The sequence below is a fragment of the Natator depressus genome, chromosome 8 (genome assembly GCF_965152275.1).
Source record: "Natator depressus isolate rNatDep1 chromosome 8, rNatDep2.hap1, whole genome shotgun sequence".
In the NCBI taxonomy this organism is placed as follows: Eukaryota; Metazoa; Chordata; order Testudines; family Cheloniidae; genus Natator; species Natator depressus.
Genome location: NC_134241.1, coordinates 98,532,606 through 98,553,288, shown reverse-complemented (window position 1 = coordinate 98,553,288; position 20,683 = coordinate 98,532,606). Strand labels below are relative to the sequence as shown.

At 41.2% G+C, this 20,683-nt stretch overlaps 1 protein-coding gene across 5 annotated transcripts in view; it reads right to left on the bottom strand.

The window, feature by feature from the left end:
* BEND5 (BEN domain containing 5) overlaps window positions 1-20,683 on the bottom strand; it is a 1,373,097-nt gene that overhangs the window by 480,335 nt on the left and 872,079 nt on the right. For 3 of the 5 annotated variants that reach the window (XM_074961767.1, XM_074961770.1, XM_074961771.1), the window contains 3 exons: window positions 19,305-19,453; window positions 13,285-13,498; window positions 8,287-8,459 (listed from right to left, as the gene is read on the bottom strand). The exons of 1 other annotated variant lie outside the window; for it this stretch is intronic. In XM_074961767.1, coding sequence (XP_074817868.1) covers window positions 8,302-8,459; window positions 13,285-13,498; window positions 19,305-19,453 — 521 coding nt within the window. In that variant the 3' untranslated portion in view covers window positions 8,287-8,301. Of the gene's footprint in view, window positions 1-8,286; window positions 8,460-8,805; window positions 8,940-13,284; window positions 13,499-19,304; window positions 19,454-20,683 lie in introns of those variants that run through there. One more of the 5 variants, XR_012640609.1, reaches the window with a different exon arrangement.

Here is a 20,683-nt window from a genome sequence, read left to right as displayed (position 1 = left end):
CCAGCACGTCAGTATAAGAAGAGTTGCAGGGCCAAAGTAAGTTCAGTTCCTTGCCAGAGCTGGAGAAGAGTGGATGGTGCTTTAGACTGGCTGTTGGGACTCCACAAGAACAAGGATCTGAAGTAAGGGTGGAGAGTGTGCAGGAGCCATCGGGAAGTGGCCCAGGGAATTAGAGTAGCAATGCAGTCTACTTAAAGGGACATTGCGAATGGCTGCTATCTAGAGAGTCCCTGGGCTGGGACCTGGAGTAGAGGGAGGGCCTGGGGCTCCCCCACCAGCCACTGGGAAAGTGGCCTGGACTTTGAGGCACCCCAGAAGAGGGACTGGACTGTAGTGGCCCAGTTGAAGAGCTGGGGCCAGAAAAGCCTTGAAAGGGCAAAGACACTGCCTCCAGGGAAGGAGCCCAGGGTCAGTGCTCTATTCTGGAGCAGGGACAAACTGAGAGAGACATTACAGAAGGCTCCGAGAGAGACCCCTGTTGGACTTGTACCCCAAAAGGGGGTTGTGTTGCTTTTATCTCACAGACTGATTCAGGCCAGAGGGCTGAATCAGCGAAGACCCACCACCAACAGCTAGAGAGAGTGCAGACACATGCACTTGGCCAGGGGGCGCTCGTGAAAGGTGAGTGCAACCCCACTACTTCCTTATTTACTTTCTCCATACATACCAGTCATGATTTTATGGACCTCTATCACCCCCCGCTGGGGTGTACCATGGATTTATATAGAGGCAATATGATATTTTCTGTCTTATTATCTATCCCTTTCCTAATGATTCCCAACATTCTGACTGCTTTTTTAACTGCCATGGTACATTGAGTGAATGTTTTCAGAGAACTATCCACAATGACTCCAAGATCTCTTTCTTGAGTGGTAACAGCTAATTTAGACCCCATCATTTTACAGGGTAGTTAACAGACTAATTAAGCAAACCCAACTTTGTAGTGTATACCAGCCAAGCCTTTGAAAATCAGAGGCATGAAAAAAGTGACAAATATACTCATAGTTTCATGTGAAATCTTTCATCAATCCATTCTGAGGAACCACACATTGCATTTTCCAGGATATTTCTGAAATGTGGCCACTCTCCCACTGAAAACTTGCAAATGATTGCATCTGTCCTATGTGAACAAATTTTAGTTTGACATTTTTCATTCAAAGTAGTCTTGGGGGTTGATGAGAATTTCCCCCAACCCCCCATAAAATTGGACTTTTAAATATTTGAAAACCAGGATTTTTGCATTTTTAATCTTTTTCCACATATGCCTCTAATGAAAGTGATTTTTTAATGTCTAAAAGAAACGAAATGTTTCCAATACAGAGCTAAAGAGATCATAACATCAGAATAATAAGGTCACATTACACTACAAAGAACAACTAGAAAGAAATTCAGCAAAATCCCCTCCACCACGTTAAGTTTATGCTATGGTTGATACAACCCCAGCAGAGGAAGAAAATTTCAGCTGGCACATGGAGACTTGAAACCAGCCCTTGATAAGTGACAGAGTCCCTAGAGTTCTCCATCGTATGGCTTGATCCTACCTACCCCACTGAAGTCAATAGGAGTTTTGCAATTGATTTTCATGGGAGTCGGATCAGACCAAGAGACAGAGTTCCTTGCCAAGTTATATAAACAGGGTACGAGTAGACTATAAAATAGCACAGCTTGTTCATTGCATCTACACATTTAATTCTAGCCAATATTGGTGAATATTGTTACCACATGAGATTAACACCTTTTAGATACAATTGAGCGTAAGGCTAATGTGACAGCATGAATTCAGAATGTCCTCACTCTCCATTAATTTGTCAAGACAAACATTATTTTAAACAGTGATCTGTGCTTAATAGTTTTATTTTTGAAATGCCACATATTTTGGCTGATCATAGTCTAATGATCTTGAAATCTCATTATTAAGTCCCACTGAAAAAAGTCCCCCTGGACTTAATCTAGCTCAATTTATTGCTACTTAGAACTTCCAATAGGACAATAATCGACACTTAAGACAAGAAAGGAGTAGCACAGGTATCCCGTCAGATACAGCATCAAAGTTGCAGTGCAATGAAATTACTTCCTGCAGGGGAACTGCACTTTCATTTCACAGTCAAGCTCACTGGCTGTCCAAATGCAACATAACAAGCTGCTTCAATTGACAGTTGCTTTCACATGACTAAATAAATACAAGAATTCTAGACTGACTGTATTAAAAAATCCTCCATCTCCATAAAGCATTACTAAAGCCAAACCTGTCTATAACAGGCAGATCTGACAAATGCTTCCCCCCCCCTTCTCTTTTTAATTGAGTTGATAGGCATTTTGTATAAATGAGTGAGGTATTAAAATCTGTTTGGATTCTCTAATATACTAGCTCATTTCCCTTATACTATCATTAATGGAAAATAAATCTCTCTTTGTTAGCTCTAATCTTTCTTCTTTGCAAGAATGCCAGAGGCACATTATTATGGATCAGGTCATGAATATTGCTGCTGTAATTTGTAACGTGTGGCAACAAAGAACAGAGATCATTTATGTAACAATAGTACTCCGTTCCCCCTTTGAGAAAAGAAGGTAAACAGTATGCATTGATCTCCAGGATAATATAAAACTTGGTCCCTTTGAAGTGCTTTTTCTTTTGATATTTACAAATCCAAGTTTACACTATCAAATGATAACACAGCACTAACCTTAGAATGTTAGAGCTGCCATGGAGTTTAATAAAATCCTATCATTTCCAGTCAAAATTCTGTAACTGTGTCCACTGTATCTGCTTGAGTGTTATAAAACATCAAGCATATATGGCGATTGGGGAAAAGTTTGCAGGCACCAGTCTTGCAAAAACTAGAAATCAACATGGCAGACCAACACTGACGGTACGAACACCACACAAAGATGGGCTGGATAATGGGAGAGTTAACACATTTACTAGATTGGTATCTGCAATAAAAAAAATACTGACATTAAATTCACAGTAAATCCAGCAATCAACATTCTAATTCAGAAAAATGTACCTCATTTAGGAGTTCAAATGTATATACTTTTTCATTGGTGGGTAATTCTGTAGAGTCACATGACAGCTTTGCCTACTTGAAACAGTAAATAAAGTGGGGAAAAGCCTAATCTGTTCTTTATACTGTTTCAGAGGAAGAGGTAAAGAATGGATACTGATCAAAGGGATGGTTTGTACAGGATTACTGTTCACAACAAAGCCTTCCATACCCTTAGTTCCAATTACCATGTGCATGAAACCAGTCCGTTATTAGAAAAGCTTGTTTCCAGAAAACTGCATTGCATTAAAAATATAATACATTATTGGAAGGTACTGCCTTCAGGATGCCCAACTTATTTAATGTCAACCTAAACAAAACTTGCATTGATTTTAATTTAACCGTAAATGCCAGCTTTACAATTTAACTCAACCCACCGTAGCTAGCCGTTCCCAGTGATACACACAGTGTTTACTTTAGAAGTGAACCTCTTTGCATCATCCAGGTGCTTTAATGCATCTGTGGCAGAAAGCTCCTTGGACCTAGGGTGGTAGATGCTGTAGGCACAGAGAGGTGGACTGAAATCTTCAGAGAGATCTCTTCTCTGAATAGTTTGAATTCTTGAGCAATGTGCAGGAAGGGTGTCTGATGTGCTAAGTCTGTCTAGAAGAGGCTCTATTAGGATGCTGGTGCTGGTTATTCATACAAACTTTGAATCTCTGATTTTTGGGGAGACAGACTAGAGCCCGAATCTCTGATTCAGTTCTGATCTACTTCTCCCAGGTTTCATGAAATATTGCCTCAAATAAGCTTAGTCTATATTCATCTTTCAAGAAAAGTAGAATTATCATATTATTAAAGAATGTTACAATGGAATTATATTAGCAGTACAGTGTTTAACAGTTCCAGGGGGTAGCAGGAAGAAGGGGGAAAGAGAGAGAGAGAGGGGAGAGGGAATGACAGAAATTTTCTCTAAGCCTAAATGGCCTTTTTAAAGATCAATTCATGGGTATTTTCCAGAAATGTGGAACCCAGTTTCCAAGTTGTTTCTTCAACTTTATCTTTATTTTGCTCTTTAATAAAAAAGAAATAATTGTTATATATGCTGATAGTAAAAACACAGTTCTTTCCTACCTAGCACCCCAGTTCAGGAAAGCATTTAAGTCCTGTCTGGAATAGTGATGCTTTTAGGCTAATACTTCGTTCCATACCTTTTCTGTTTCAGAGTAGCAGCCGTGTTAGTCTGTATCCGCAAAAAGAAAAGGAGTACTTGTGGCACCTTAGAGACTAACAAATTTATTTGAGCATAAGCTTTCGTGAGCTACAGCTCACTTCATAACTATTGCCCTTCTAAAGACAACAAAAGCACTGGAATTTTTCTGTTTGTATTTCAGAAGAACTTTTTGAGAATTACACGAAATGGGCTCGACACTCAGAATGTACGAATTATAAATACTTCGGCGCTGATCCAACAAAGCACTTAAATGAGTGCTGTTATGGCACTATACAGCATTACTTTGGTTTATAATGCATCCACTGAACCATGCGTCATTTGTCTATTTTTTTCCTTAAAATCCCCTAGAAGAATCCCTGCAATGTTGCTTTCAAATTATCCCAATACATATAGAAAGTTTCAATAGGTTAAGCCATAGTGTTCATTCCTATCAGTATTCAAGTGTTTAATGGAAGATAAGTTGTTAGCATCCCAAAACTACCAAATGCAGACTTTGGGGGAAGGAAGGGTGTTGACACTCAAATCAGTGAACTAACGACTTATTGATAACCAAGGTGGGTGTCTTTTATTGGACCAACTTCTGTTGGAGAGAGAGACAAGCTTTCGAGTTACACAGAACTTTTCTTTAAGTCTGGGAAAGGTATGCAGGGTGTCACAGCTAAATACAAGATCAAACACATAGTTTAGCATAGGTTTCAGAGTAGCAGCCGTGTTAGTCTGTATTCGCAAAAAGAAAAGGAGGACTTGTGGCACCTTAGAGACTAACCAATTTATTTGAGCATAAGCTTTCGTGAGCTACAGCTCACTTCATCGGATGTATAAGTAGTTAGCAGTATTCTAAGGGCCCATTCAAGGTGAAGTGGCCCCTTAACACTCCTGCAGTCATGACAAAAAGGGGGGTTAGTGGGTTACAGAACAATCTGATAAAAGGACACACAAAAAAAAAAACAAAACCCCAAAACCCACTCTATCATCTGTGGTGAATACTTTTCACAAAGTCTCAGTCCTCATGCTCAACAGAAACCTGCACAAGACATTGAAAACACAAGCCTGGGAGCTTAAATTCATAACTTTGCTCGACATTAAAAATCATGGTCTAAATAGATACTGTATTTATGGCTTATTACAACAATCTGTAACCCACTAACCCCTGTTAATCCTATGACTACTGGAGTGTAAAGGGACAACTTCACCTTGAATGGTCACTTCAATATGTGCTGATTATTTACGCTAACCTATCTGTTCAACCTTGCATTTAGCTGTCCTACTTTCCAGACCTGAAGAAGAGCTCTGTGTAGCTCAAAGGCTTGTCTCTCTCACCAACAGAAATTGGTTCAATAAAAAGGTATTACCTCACCCATCATGTCTTTCCATTGTCTTCACTACATAAGAATGGCCCTACTGGGTCAGACCAAGGGTCCATCTAGCCCAGTATCCTGTCTTCCCACAGTGGCCACTGTCGGGTGCCCCGGAGGGAATGAACAGAACAGATAATCAAGTGATCCATCCCGTCACTCATTCCCAGCTTCTGGCAAACAGAGTCTAGGGACACCATTCCTGCCCATCCTGGCTAATAGCCATTGATGGACCTATCCTCCACGAATTTATCTGCCACGGCAGCGCTTTAACATTCCTGTGTAGTTGCAGCACCAGCCCAAGAAAACCCCACCTCCGTGAGGGGAGTAGCTCCCAGTGCTGGTGCACTGTCTGCACTGCCACTTTACAGCGCTGAAACTTGCAGCGCTTGAGGTGTGTGTGTGTTTTTTCACACCCCTGAGTAAGTTGCAGCGCTGTAAAGTGGCAGTGTAGATAAGGCCTTACACCCTGCCTCTGATAGCTGCAACACTGCATACCTATTATTGATAACCACACTTTTGTAAATACAGTTTTATAGAAGTGCTATCAGTTAGACACTCTTTATCTTCTAGATTGTTCAGTTGTTTATGGATTTGCAGGATTTAAATTATTTTCTCTATAGCATCTACTCCCAAATCCCTTGCATGAAACAAGACCCACTAGAAGACACTGATTTCATCCAGTTACAACCATTAAGGGGTCATTCAGTCATGCCACAAGCAAATATTTCTTTGATTTTGTGCCATAAGCCTGACTGACTCCAATCCAGAAAATAAGTTCTCTTGATGCTTAAGCTTGTGTTCAAATATTTCCATAGCTCATTTATGGACTCAATATAATTGGTACTAGATGATCTTATTTTTCTATTACCCATTTTTCTTGCATACAGAATCTTTATATTCTCTATTACTGTTTTATACATTCAGAAAAGAAATATAAATACCATTAAGAATGTAGTGCTCCAAGAGTAACTGTAACACATACCTTCTGAATAGGTTGCATAAATATAATACTTTCTATCTGAAAGTTTCCCTTATGTCTGAAAAGCTCATCAGTTGAGTTCCTGTTAGAAATGTTTACAAGTCATTCATATACTAAAACTTGGAGAAAAGTTAAGTGTTTTGTTTTGGCTTTTTTAATTGAAACTAATGGTTACCTAGTTGGTCAAGATAAGTTATAAGGAAGCACTGTTCAGCTGCTCTAGAGCAAATATACTAAAATAGAAACAAAAGATCATAAAAGCAAGCAAATTTATAGGCAGTTCCAGGAAAGCACACTGCAAAGTACAGTGAAACTTTCTTACAGTAACGAGTTTTTTTTTCCCACCAGAACTTCACTTTAAGCAGAGGTTTACTATGGCCCAGATCCTACATAGAGATTTGTCCATGTAGCATCAAACAGACTTCACTGGAACAAAAATGCAGGTCAGTGTTTGCAGAATCACAACCGAACCAGAACTGCAGTCAGCATGTTGCAATGCATTGGAACAACCTGGGAGTTTCACTCTCCTTTGAGCTTTCACTGTTTAATGGACTAATGCATTAGGTAATAGACTTTCACTATTTAGTAAGGCTTTTGATAGTCTCACATGACCTTCTCATAAGCAAACTAAGGAAATGTAGCCTGGACAAACCTCCTGTAAGGTGCATGCAAACTGTACTCAGAGAGCAGTTAATAGTTCACAGTTGAGCTCGAAGGGCATATCGAGTGCGGATCTGCAGGGATCTGTGCTGAGTCTGGTTCTAGTCAACATCTTCATTAATGATTTAGATAATGGCATAGAGTGTACATTTATAACGTGTATAAAGATGCAAAAAAAAAGCAAACATCGTTCTGGGATGCATTAGCCGGAGTGTTGTAAGGAAGATACAAGAAGTAATTTTTCCACTCTACTCTGCACTCATAAGGCTCTGGAATAGTGTCCAGTTCTGGGCACCTCACTTCAAGAAAGATATGGAAAAACTGGAGATAATCCAGGGGGGATGGGGGAAAATGATTAAAGTTCTCGAAAACATGACCTATGGGGAAAGACTGAAAAAAACTGTGTTTGTTTAGTCTGGAAAAGAGAAGTCTGAGGAGGGGACAAGATAAGTCTTCAAATAGGTAAAAGTCGTTATGAAGAGGAGGGTGATAAATTGTTCTCCTTATCCACTGAGGACAGGACAAGTAATGGGCTTAAATTACAGCAAGGGAGATTTAGGTTACACATTAGGTAAAACTTCCTAACTGTAAGAGTAGTTAATCACATTACATAGGAACAAATTACCTAGGGAGGTGGTGGAATCTCAGTCAGTGGAGGTTAAGATAAACACATGTCAGGGATAGTCTTCTAGATCAGTGCTACTCAAAGTGGTGGTCCGTGGACTGGTGCCGGTCCGTGAGCCATCGGCTGCTAGTCTGCGCGCACACTGGAAAAAAAAAATTGCCGGTCCCCCACATCAGATATCTAGAACAGTGCTTCTCAGGCTAATACTCAGCCTTGCCTCAGTGCAGGGGACTGGAGTAGAGGACCTAAGGGCCCTTCCAGTCCTACATTTTTATGATTCTGTATCTGAAATCACTTTAAAGCAGGTTACATATCTAGCCATTTTACAAAACTGCTTAAAAATACATCAACATTTCAGAATGAGATCCACACTAAAAGCCAGTTTAATCCCCTCAGCAAAAATTCCACACAAATCAAGACGACATAAGTAAAACACTAAGACTTTATTAAAAATCCAAAATTTATTGCAAATTGTACTTTGCTTCCCTCCTTTCTTCATTTTTACATGATTTATTGATATCCATGATTTTTTCACAGATGTACTTGTTGACTTTGGAGAGTCTCTGTGCAATTTCAGTTTCATCCACAGTTTCTTGTGCTATTCTGTCATACAAACATTCTGGGGGGAGAAGTAAGAGAACAGCAGTTATTATTTTTAAGGAAAGAAATTAGCCCTGTGCTGGAATTACAGCAAATAAAACATGCTCAAGGTACTACAGAGCCAGCACTTCATAAGCAACTTGTATATTTTTTTAATATAGTGTTCTATTGTACAATAAAAGGGTTCTCTGATTCATTGGTTTGGTCCCCTTTATCTGGCACAAGTTTAGGCTTGCCATATTTGAATCTTTGTAGGGCACAATAAGCTCACAAGTTATGACATTGCACTGGCCTCATGAGTAGAAATGGGGGTAAATCCAAACTCATATGGTGTCACTCCTACCCTCTCTGTCATCAATGCCAACCTTAACCCCTTCATTTGTCCACATCTCCCAGAACAGTCTTAGAGCTTTCTTCCAGACGACATGGAACACCCTTACTGAAAATGATCTGTCAGGCCACTACCCTTTCCTCCTTCAAGTCACTTCTACCGTCACACCTACAAGACATTAGCCAAATAATAGTGGTTAGGAGGAGAAGCAGTAGGAGATAGGGGACATTTATTTCACATTTTAAAAAAATTTATGTAGTATACATTAATATGGCTATATCTTGGTTATACATCTCTTCCCAACCATTTGTATTTTGTTGGTTTACTAGATTGGGGTGGAGACCATCTTGCTCTGGTGTTGTACAGTACTTTGCATATTGTAGGCTCCGCTCTACTGGAATGTAAATACAAAATAAATAATAATAATTAATTAAAAAATCAAATCAGTGAGGCCAGTGGGAGCTCAGACCACACTCCACCACCCCCAGATGGCATTTAGCAAGTTGCAGGATCTAATCTGTTTTTCTGCAATGAATTAGAGAGGTAGCACCCTACTTTCAGCTCCTTAAAATCAGATATGCATTTTGTTATTTGTTTTATAACTGAAATAATCTCTATTGTTGTGTAGGCTACTAGTAATAAATAGCTTCCAGGATTGATTAAACAATCTCTGCTTTGCTTTGGCTAGTAATCAATTTTAGCAGCCATTTATTGCTTTATATACTAGAAAGCGATAGAGATTATTGCTTAATTAACAAGTTTTATTCAAAAGTTATGAAAATTAAGTATTTATGCTTTGTATTTCATTTTGAAGCTGCTCAGAAGTTTTATAAAAGGTTATATTTTGCATTAACAAGGTTTATAACAGTGCTCATGCATCAGACTTTTTATAACTTCTGTATAATATACTACACTGTAGGGATTTTTAAGCAGCAAGAGATGTTAGCCACCTTAAGAGCTAATTCTGTCCTTTTAAAATGTATTTTAAATAAGCTATTCTGGAACTAGAAAATGGTGAAAACATCTGAAACAATGTGAATTTTATGAACTCTTCATTGGAAAATTTATTGGCTATTACTAAATTGGCAGGCAGACTGATAGCTGGGATACCAATATGCAGTAAAATATGATTTGAAATAATGCGGCAAACAGTGGGGGAATTAACTGAAACGCTGACAGATTCATTGTGCTCAAGGCAGAACATTACATCACTATAGAAACTTCAGTAGTATACCACTGAACTATTACTAACAAATAGGGGGTTTCTGCCCAAGGGACCTGCCACATAAATACAGACAATATTGTGACTTTACCAGTGCCCCGAGCAAGTGGTAATGTGTAAGTTGTACCAATTCAAAAGTGGCCCTAGGAGCCATTGTGACTCAGACATACTCCATGAGCCACAATTCTTCCCCTACTTCCTTCCTGTCCACCACTCTGAGGGCAACAAGGGGGAATAATTTACTGCTGGTATAAGGCTTCTGGTTTAGCTACTGATCAGTGAGATAGGATCCACCCATTCCTTGTCGTCCAGCTACGTTGAGGGTGTAAGTAGACAAGTAGCCCATTGTCTCCTACGCACCTGGATCTGAGATTCAGGTAGTGTGCACAGGTGCGTAAAGAGAATTGTACTCCTTTGTTTAGGTGCACAGTCCATGTCATTGGCCATGCACAGCAAGGCCCTACACTCAATGTCATAGCATTCCAGTGTCTGTAGCGTGATAACTTTTGAACACTGCATCCAATCGATTTCAAAGTTTCAGGGACTGATCTAGGCATCAAGTGGCAGTACCCTACTGATTCAGGTGAAAACCAGAGAAGCCTGACTTAGAGAAAAATATCAGGCCCACAGACTGCCTGATGTTGCAAACAGAAGAATTGCTCTGGCATCCCCTGCTGCTGCCTACACACATCACAGGCAGCAGACAAATGGCTGCATGGGGAGACTGCCTATAGTGCAGCAGTTCTCAGTGGGCCAAGCTCTGTGCTAATGACTGCCAACGTACCAGGGCCACCAAGTTCCCGACTGCCCAGCGCAGAGGTGTCCACGCTGCCCAGTGGGGTCAGGGCTGCTGGCCCACCCCATCTGGCAGGAGTCTGGGGTCAGGGCTGGCGGCTGACCCTGCGGGTCAGGGATCTGGGGCTCCCACTGGCCCCACGGTTTGGGGACCCAGGGTCCAGGGCAGCTGCCCAGTCCTGTGAGCTGCAGGATCTGGGGCAGCTGCGCAGTGGGGGTCTGGGCAGCTGGCTGGCCCCACAAGCTCGCGGGGGGGCCAGGGCAGCCAGCCCACCCACATGGCAGGGTCTGGGGCAGGCAGTCGGCTCCGGGAGTCGGGGCATCCCCGCGGCGGGGGTCCAGGATCCGGGGCAGTCACATGGCAGGGAACCAGGGCGGGCAGCTGGCCCTGCGGGCTCTGAGGCAGCCATGTGGCAGGGGTCCAGGGCAAGCAGCCCCATAGCCCTGCATGACGGGGTTCCGGGGTCAGGGCAGCTGCGCGGGGGCCACCCAACCTCGCAGCGTCCGGGGTAGGCTGCAGAAGCCATCCCCACAGTGGGTATTGGGGGTGGGGGCAGCCGGGCCCGCACCGGCAGTCCAGGGTTGGGGCAGCTGTGCAGCTCACATGGTGGGGGTCCGGGTCTGCCAGACAGCCAGCCCCACAGGGCCCAGGGCAGCTACGTGGCAGGGGTCTGCAATCAGGGCAGCCAGCCCGCCCCTTAGGGTCCAGGGTGGGCCACAGCCAGCCCTGCTACAGGGGTCCGGGCAGCTAGCCATGTGGCGAGGTCAGGGGCCAGACAGCAGGGGTCTGGAGTCAGGGCAGCTGGCTGGCCCCACCCAGCCCCGTGGGGTCCAGGGTGGGCTGCCGCAGGCAGCCAGCCCCATGGTGAGGGTCTGGGGTCAGGGCAGGTGTGCAGCAAGGGTCCGGGTAGGCACACGGCTCCACAGGGTGAGGGTCAGTTTGCTGGCCAGCCTCAAAGGGTCCAGGGAAGCCCCACAGCAGGGGTCCAGGGTGGTGGTGGCCCCGTTTGTATTCTACGGTAGTCTTCATACAGTGATTTGGTGGAGGGAAAAAAAACCCACTAAGTAATAGCCAACAAGCAGAACTCCATACCCTATAATCAGTTACCTATAAAAAAAAGTCTGTTTTAATCATCTACAGGAACCATTACTTTTTTTAAGTGACCATTCATTTCTCCTGGACAGATTTACCCAATTATTGCTAGTAGAAGCTGGTGAGCGACAGTCATAGCTACTCAGTGGTTTCATTACAACCAGAATATTATGTCACACTACTTTACTAGTGGTGCTGTGGTAGCGCCAAGAGCCACCCACCAGAAATGGAGCCCCTTTAGCAAGGCACTGAACATACAGAAGAAAGCATGGTCCCCTGCCCCAAAATTCTTATTATCCAATTGAAGGACAAGGCACAACAAATGAGCATAACTAATTACAGGAGTGAGTTGGGATGAGGGAATTGGAAATAACATAACTTTATAACCTATACATACAGAAATTATATTTCCTGCTTCCAAAATACAGCCACTTTTGATTTGGAATACAGCTGCTATTTAATACAGCTCGCAGGAACCCTACACAGCAATTTAGAATAATATCCCACTGAAACTGCACAAGGAGCTTTAGGAGGCAGAATGCAGAGGCTAACACCCCACTCTTGATAAAAATTCCATGCAGAATTGGCTCAGTTCTAACAGAGAGGACTCTGTAGAACCAAAGACGACTATTAGAAGTGACAGTGTAAAATGCAAGCATGATGATACAAAAAGATTGAACTTTATTAGTCACTTAAAATAAAGGACAACCACTGTTCTGACTCTTTCAGCACCTTGCACATGGGATGCTTGCTCATGGTTATTCAAGGTCTCATCACAATCCTCCTTGCCCAGTTAGGGTCACTGATCTACATTTCTTGCTCAAATTCCAACTTAGGAACAGAAATTGATTTCTACCCATCTAACTTCACTTTGGTTCAAATGGAAAAGCTGTTATACATCTGTTTTTGGAAGGGGGAGATGAAGATTTGTACAGACATTATAATAATGGCTTCTGTGCCCCACCCCAGAGGGAGTTGTATATTAGAGATGGGAGAAATGAAAGGCTCTCTCCCAATGGATAGCTGTAATGTTGTAAAGTTATTCCAGTGCTTGTCAAAAGTGATACATGCATTACAAAACATCAGTAAGTTATCAACAAATTCCAACAGAGAGTGCTGTCTGCAAAGCTCATTTGGGGCCTATCCTGCAAATGCCTGCTTTGACATGATGAGCACCCTGAACCCCACCAAAGTCATCTTGTAGCACTGGGCCCTCGAAGGACTGCACTGGGTCTGGCTATTCAAACAAGTGTCTGTTTTTGGGAGGGGAGTAGTGTGTGTTGCAACAGTAACTTTTATTTTAGTTTTTAAGTGGATGAATTTTACATAAGATAGAAGCATTTTTCATCTAGCTGATTAATGTTTAAACTCCACAGTAGGAACCTAGTTTTCAAGTAACCTACCTCTGACAATGCTTAATTTGTGAGGTGAGAGAGGTGGCTTGGGAACTGCATCTTTCTTTTTTTTGGTTGCAACTCCTGTGACGCTTCTGTTCTTGAGAACATCTGTTCCCCAAATCATTACAGCTAGGTTTTTTGTATACTTTGAATCTCCTTGCGTTACTTGCAGCTGGTGCCATTTCTCCTCATCTACCCAGATTCCACTGCCCAGATGGACCTAGAAGGTAGTAATAAAACAAACAACTTAACATCTATGGTACACAGCACACAATAGTATCCAAGTACTGTATGAACACTAGCATTACGTACTATAATAATAGTAATTAAGACTAAGCAAATTCAGTTTGCCTAGTTTTGAACCCTGCCCAACATTGTGGGTCAGTAAGTTTGAGTCAAACGCTTACATTGTGTGTTTCACTTTCCTCCGTTTTTCCAGTTCTTTTACTCTTAACTTTTTTTCCCCCATAGTCTCTGTCCTGAAAGACTATGATAAAAGGACCAGAAATAGGACAGAGAAAAATTATAATGAGCAAGTATATCTAGTACTCGCTATATGCACTGTATTCAAGCCAATCACTTGTGCCAGCCTAATTTGGGGGCAAGGAAAAAGGTCCTACTCTAAGTACACAGCACAGGCTTCCCTTTTGCCAGGAGAACAGAATTTATTCAAATCATGCTGTGGGAGGTGGCGGGGAGGGAAGCACACAATGGACCAAATTCTGGTCCCATTGAAGTCTGTGATAAACCTCATGTTGACTTCAATTGGAGCTGAATTAGGCCCCCCTGTTTAAATTACAAGGGTGGTGGTTGGAGAAGTCCAGCACGCCAATTAATTGTTAACCCTTTGAACCCAAAGGGCTGCTTGCAAGCTTCACAAAACCTAATTCCATCAGTGAAGTTTGTCCATTCCTAATAGCTACAACTGAACTACTATTATGGAGAAATGCAACAATATTTCTGTAATACTGTTAAAGGAAAAGGGAAGGAAGAAGGAAAAAAGGAAAATAAATAGTCTAACAGTAAAATTAAGTTTGATTTTTTACATCTTTCATGTTCATTTATCTAAAATGTTATCTACGTTACTCATATAAAAGATCTGCATTGCACACCTCACACATAAATGAGTGACTTTATACATGTGAACACTCTCATTACGTTCACTGAAAATTGGGCAAAGACATTTTTAAATTACATAGGTCCAATCTCTGAGTCTCTGTTCAATAAAAATTCTCAATGACTTTAACTGGAGTTTTTCCTGAGTTAGGACTGCAAGCTATTGCCTGAAAACTATTTTTATTATAACAGTGTCTGTGATATGGTGTATTTGGCCTTTGTGGCTCCCTGCTGGGAGCCCTGTGGTCCTACTACACCCGGTCCCAAGTAGCAGCAAGCTTAAATGAAAAGAGCAGCAAAGGTAGGTCTTTCAACCATGCCCGCAGAGGAGTCTCCAGAGTGGCCATTTTGGAAACCAGAGAGACCTGGTCCTCTAAAAGCTAGAAAGGCAAGCAACAGCCAACCTAGGCCCTGATGACCCAAAATAAAAGGAGCTGCCTGGCCTTAGCAGTCCTGGCCAAAGGAACTTGAAGAATAGCCCGAGTTTGTTTTCTGACTGTGTTTTGCATAGCTTGCTTTGAATGGAGGGAGAGAGAGAGGACCTGAGATAAGGGTAAAGCTAAAGGACCCAGGTGGGAAAACACCAAGGAAAGAAGCAGAAAAAATTAAATCAAACAGCATGTGGCCACTGTGTATAGTCCCTGGGTTGGAACTCGGAGTAGCGGGTGGGCCCAGGTTCCTCTACTGGCCACAGGTAAAGTGGTATAAACTCCAAGGAGAGGATGGAGCTAATTTGTGAGCCTGAACAAAACGCTGAATTTAAAGGGCCCCAGAGATGGGGCTGACAACCCGAGCAAGGACAAAGAGACCGTTTATTTATTGGACTCTTTAATACCCCAGAAGGGGTTCATTTGGACTTTGTGAATTGGCCAGAGGGCCAAGCCATGGAAGACCCACCAAGACTGGCTGGCTGGAAGACTGCAGAAGACACCAGGGATGAGAGGAGGACGGCAATACCTACTCCTGGGGGAATTCTGCACCAAAAAATTAAAAATTCTGCACACATTTGAAAATTCTGCAAAATTCTATATATTTTATTTGTCAAAACAACACAATATAATCATGCCAGTTACAATTATTTTGGTAATTTATTTCAAAATATCTGTCAGCAAGTATGTCTAACAATGCAGAGAGAAAAAAAAAGATTTTTTTTTTTTGGACAAATAGATTCCTTACTAGGCATATTAATACAGAACCTTGTGCAATACATTTAAATTACAATACAGAACCGTATTTCCTGCACCTGTCAGAAGCAGTGCAAAGGCTTGGGGGAGTCAGGGGTAACGGAGGAGCTGAGGGAGAGGGAAGGAGCCTAGGAGTGAATCTGGAGGGTGTTGGGTGTGGGTGGGAGGTTTTTCTTGGGGGAGGGGGAATTGTTAGGATGTTGGGAAGCCTCCCCCATGCAGATCCTGGCTGACCCCAAGCCTCTCACATTCAGTCAGGCACATCTGCCCCCTCCATGTACCCCTCATCCTCATAGGTCTCTGCAGCCACCTTCCCATCCCCACTAGCTCCTGAGCCCATGCTCCAGTCTGTGTCCCCCCCCTCCCCATAGCTATTCTGAACCCCACAGCAGCCCTTTGTGCCCCACTCTGTTCTAATCTTGCTCCACAGACAGGGTGCTGTTATGAACTCTACTCCGGGGGCAATTCTACAGCACTAGGCACAGAATTTTGTGTTTTCCCGCATAAAAAAAACATTCTGCCCCAGAAATACTGCAGTTCTGCCTTTTGCCCACCAGAAGCTGCTGTGGTGCCAGAACAGCCAGCTGCGTTCATGCTGGCTGTTCTAGCACCACAGCAGCCTCTGGTGGGCAAAAGGCAGAACTGCAGCACTTAGGCAAAATGTTTTTATGCGGGAAAATACAAAATTATGCGAGACAGATGAATTGTGTGTGTCCGCAGATGCGCAGAATTCCCCCAAGAGTAAATACCGCACCCAGCTGTAAGGAGGCAATCAAGAGATGACAGTCCCTTCACAGTGTCCTTAAGTAGCATTGTTTAAAACCTTAACTGTAGAAATATTAATGTTCTAGTTACCGATTGCCATGTGGCAATCAAGTAAAGAGTCTACTTTTCCTGAAAGTATGATGAACACAAAGCAAATTGCCTCTTCTGTATATAATTTCTTTAGACAGAGATAAAACTGCAAAAGGCAGATTATAGTTTGTTTTTTAAATAGTCATGCATAAAAATATTCCTTTCATCACCAGATATTTTAAAGAATGTTACTACATAGGTGAAAAAAACCAGATAAACAGACAAACAAGTTACATAATCCTCGATATGCAATTACTTCCCTTTCTCCACTCTGATCAGTCTCTATTTAATTACTTTATTTTATTTTATTTATTTATTTTAAAGTATTTTCTTTTGGCTCCATCCCCATACTCTGTAAAACAACTCCACTCATAGCCAGCAGCCAGCACTCAGAAATCAGGATGATTTTGGACTTTCCAAGACTAAAATACAAATACCTCTAAATAAGAAACAATGTAGTAGTTTAGAATATTTCAAGGAGATTTAAAACAAAAAATCAGTAGCACTCTGAAGTGCTGAATTCTGGGTTTGACTACTAAATGAAAACCAGAAAGCTGAATGCTCCATTTTATCAAAAAGCTAAGTATAATGTATTCCATGGTATAGCTAGCTACTCCATATTAACATGCACAGATACCTTAGTCTCTTTCTAGGCCTTAAGTACATCATGTAACTCACTAGTTTTTACTTAAAATATTTTAAAATAGCCCGTTATAACAAACGTTTTTTACAGATTCATGTTTCAAACAGTCTCCATTCTTTGAAAGCTTTTCATTTATTTGAATGAAATGTTATTGTTGGTATCAAATAGATGTCTGTGGTTACAGCAGGCCACTTGACCACAGGAATCCTGTTTCTCTTTTATAATTTCCAGCTGTTACTAACTTGCTGTATATTCTTATGCAAGCAACTTATTCCCCCACCCTCATTTTACCCTTCTGTAAAACGGGCATGATAATACTTATCTACTACTCTCAGAGGTAGTGTTGTGAGGCCTAATGAAATCAATTTTTTGTAAGTATTTTGTGATCTTTGGATGACAGACACCAAGTGTAAGATCCTTTGCCTGGTGAAGGCAATGGGAGCTTTGCCACTGAAATCACCAAGCACAGGATCAACCTCCAAGAACAAAAACAAACAAGAACAGAATACTTTAGTAACCATGACAACATGAACAATGTATCTGACTAACACACACCTTAGATCAACATTTTTCATGAATGCCACAGGCTCATCTTTAATATTTTGTAATGCTGTCCTCTCTTTTGGGATAGAGAAGAGTTTCTCTGACATGAGAGAGAATCGTACCAAGACCACATCCAATACCACACAGTGTGAAGTTTGTAAAACAGCCTTTCTACAACTCCACTGCAGTTCAGGTTAAAAAGAATTGTACGAATTAGTGAAAATGTTAAAAATTAGCCACCTTAAGTGTGTCACCAAAATGTATCAATTGTTTTAAAATGGTTACAACAATCTAAATCCCAACAAACTGTTTGGATATCTCTGTTAAAATACAGAACAATGAATTATTATTTTAACTTCATATTCAAGGGACGTGTCAAAAACCAGATGCAATCAATAGTGTAATGTTGATTTTAAGGTGAAATGGAATGTGCTATGTTCTTCTGCCACTGTAACTACATGAAATAATATTTGGTAGCTAAAAGGACCACGGTGGAGCCTGATGTGGATATTGCTTTCCAGAGGTTCTCCAATTGTGGCACTGACTGCATACACATCCCAGGAATGGGGATCTGCCGAGCATGGTATAATTCCAGTGGATTTATGTAAACACTTAAGTTTATTCATTGTGTCCTTTTCCGTATATTGACTGTGTGCATTCACTTCAAAGTAGCATTGATCTTACACCACCACCAACTATCAGTTTCAAATATGGTACATATTTGTATAACTGTCTATTACTTAGGGATTAGTACCTCCAACCCCATGCTGTCACACAGGTGTAATTCGTAAAGTCATAAATGTAAAAAAGCTGAAAATGGCTGAGAACTTAAAAATTGGACAGTAACAAGTCATGAACCTCCAGTGATGACAGAACCTTGTGAACAACAAGCGCTCTCAACCATGTTTGTACTTGTTTTCTCACAGACTCAACAAACATTTTAGATACTCAGATGTTTGGAGTTGTGGTGTGAGCTGATTGTGCTGTTGAATGGGGGGTTGTGTTGTGTTGTGCAGGAAGAGATGTGAATTTGTACACATTGTGAATGAAGGGTATATGTTGTGGTGAGGCATGTTTGGGGTTACTGTGTGTGCTGACTGCAGTGTGTGGGGGTGGTCGTGTTGATGTGTGTCTAGAGAAGGTTGCACTGAGAGATCTGTGTTTTGTGCAGGTGGCAGTTGCCAAAATCCATGTCCCCCTCATACAACCAGTGAAACTGTTGCATTCAACTTGGCTGTAAAGGAGGCAATTGGTTGAGTTACCTCTGAGATCACAGTGATCTTAGAACTTTTGGCATGCCATAGATACATGCCTTTCTGTAGCTGTAGGTGTAATCTGTCAAGTCAAAATGGCTATAAATTAAAAACTGGATGGTAACAGATCACAATACCCAATGATGATTCATCCTGAGGATATTCTGAATAAAAAAAGGGCCACCAACCATGTTTGTAGCTATTTCCATTATTTCCTACCAACTCTACAGACATAAGCTTCAGAGTGACACACACAGTGATTGATGTTCCTGTAATCTTATTATACGGATACTATTGTACTTTGTGAAAATTTAGGAAAACACTAAACACAATAGTAGCTTACAGCAAAGACTCTAATGTCATGAAAGTTTGGTATGAAATCCACCCGAAGAACAGTTAAAGACTATTTATAAAGTATTTAGTTTCAAATACCTTTCCGTTCTCGAGAATATACTTGTCCATTACTGGAACAGGGGCAGGATAGTATGTTGATGTATTTGCTTCCTCACTGAATGTTTTCTGTATCTCAGGCTCAGGCTCAATGGATTCTGGTTTTCCTTTTTCAAGTTCAAGGGCAGGACCTACACAGTTAAGAAAAGAGATTTGTCTGCTATCCCAAAGAACATGAACTCAATTATTTTACTGACCAATGGTCAGCATAGACCACCACATTAGTCATGTTTGTTTTAGAATGGAAATGGATCCAAAGCAAAACCCTTCATCTGAACAGTCCCCAATAAAATCGGGGTAAGAACTCAGGCTCTTACCCATTCCTGCTTTAAACACTTAATGCTAAAGAATCATGCTCAAAAATAATTGTGTGTATGGACAATTCAAAGAATATAGGTGAGGTAGCTATAACTTGTACTCAAATGAATGATAATGAAACTGAGTTGAACATATAAACCAGAGGTGGTAACAGTTATCCTTCAAATTAGAATTACTGTATAGTTACTTGGACGATTATATGCGATCTATACTTTTTCATGGAAAAAAGTAAAAATATTTAAAACATTCTTTAAATAGGGGTATGTAAAATAAGAATGAATAGAAATGGTACAAATAAGTGAATGGACTTGGGATACTTATGCTAAAATGCCTTGAATTTAAGGAACATCTAAGTGTTAACACAACATACATTAGAATTTTGATTGCCCGATCAGTTACCCTGATTTATATTTTAATGTAATCAACAAAAATTAAGCACAATCTAAACAATGGAAGATTGCTAAGTAGATGTTTGAGGTTTCTAAGGAAGATAAATTAACTATCAATGACACCAGCTTTTCAGAATCCCCCCCCCCCCCCTCAGATCAGCTACTACAAAGTTATCCTAAAAGGGTCAAACAATACAATTTGTGAACTGGATTTTATAATTTCATTCATCAGAACTGTGATAGCACCAGTAGATATAGTCTACAGCTCTGATCCTGAAAGCATACATGTGAGCAAACCACCGATACCACATGAAGCTCTGTTAGAGTGAATGTAGTTTTGTACAGGTACAGGTCAGTATAATATCAGCTGCAGGATCAGGACCGAACGACAAGAGTAACTCTCATACTCCCTAGAATTACACTATGAAGGAGTGAGTTAGCACTGCATATCCAACATTTGAGTCTTGAATAACCACAAAAACTAATTTAATAATCTTTAACTGTGGAAATGAGTCTCAGCAGTTGCCACCTCTCTTTTTGTACATATAGCCCCAAGTTTTGTCTTGCTCTAACCCAGCAAATCAGACTGCCGTTTCAGCTAATGGCAGTATAGCTGCTGGTACACTGGAAAAAATAAATCTGTCTCTTGTATCA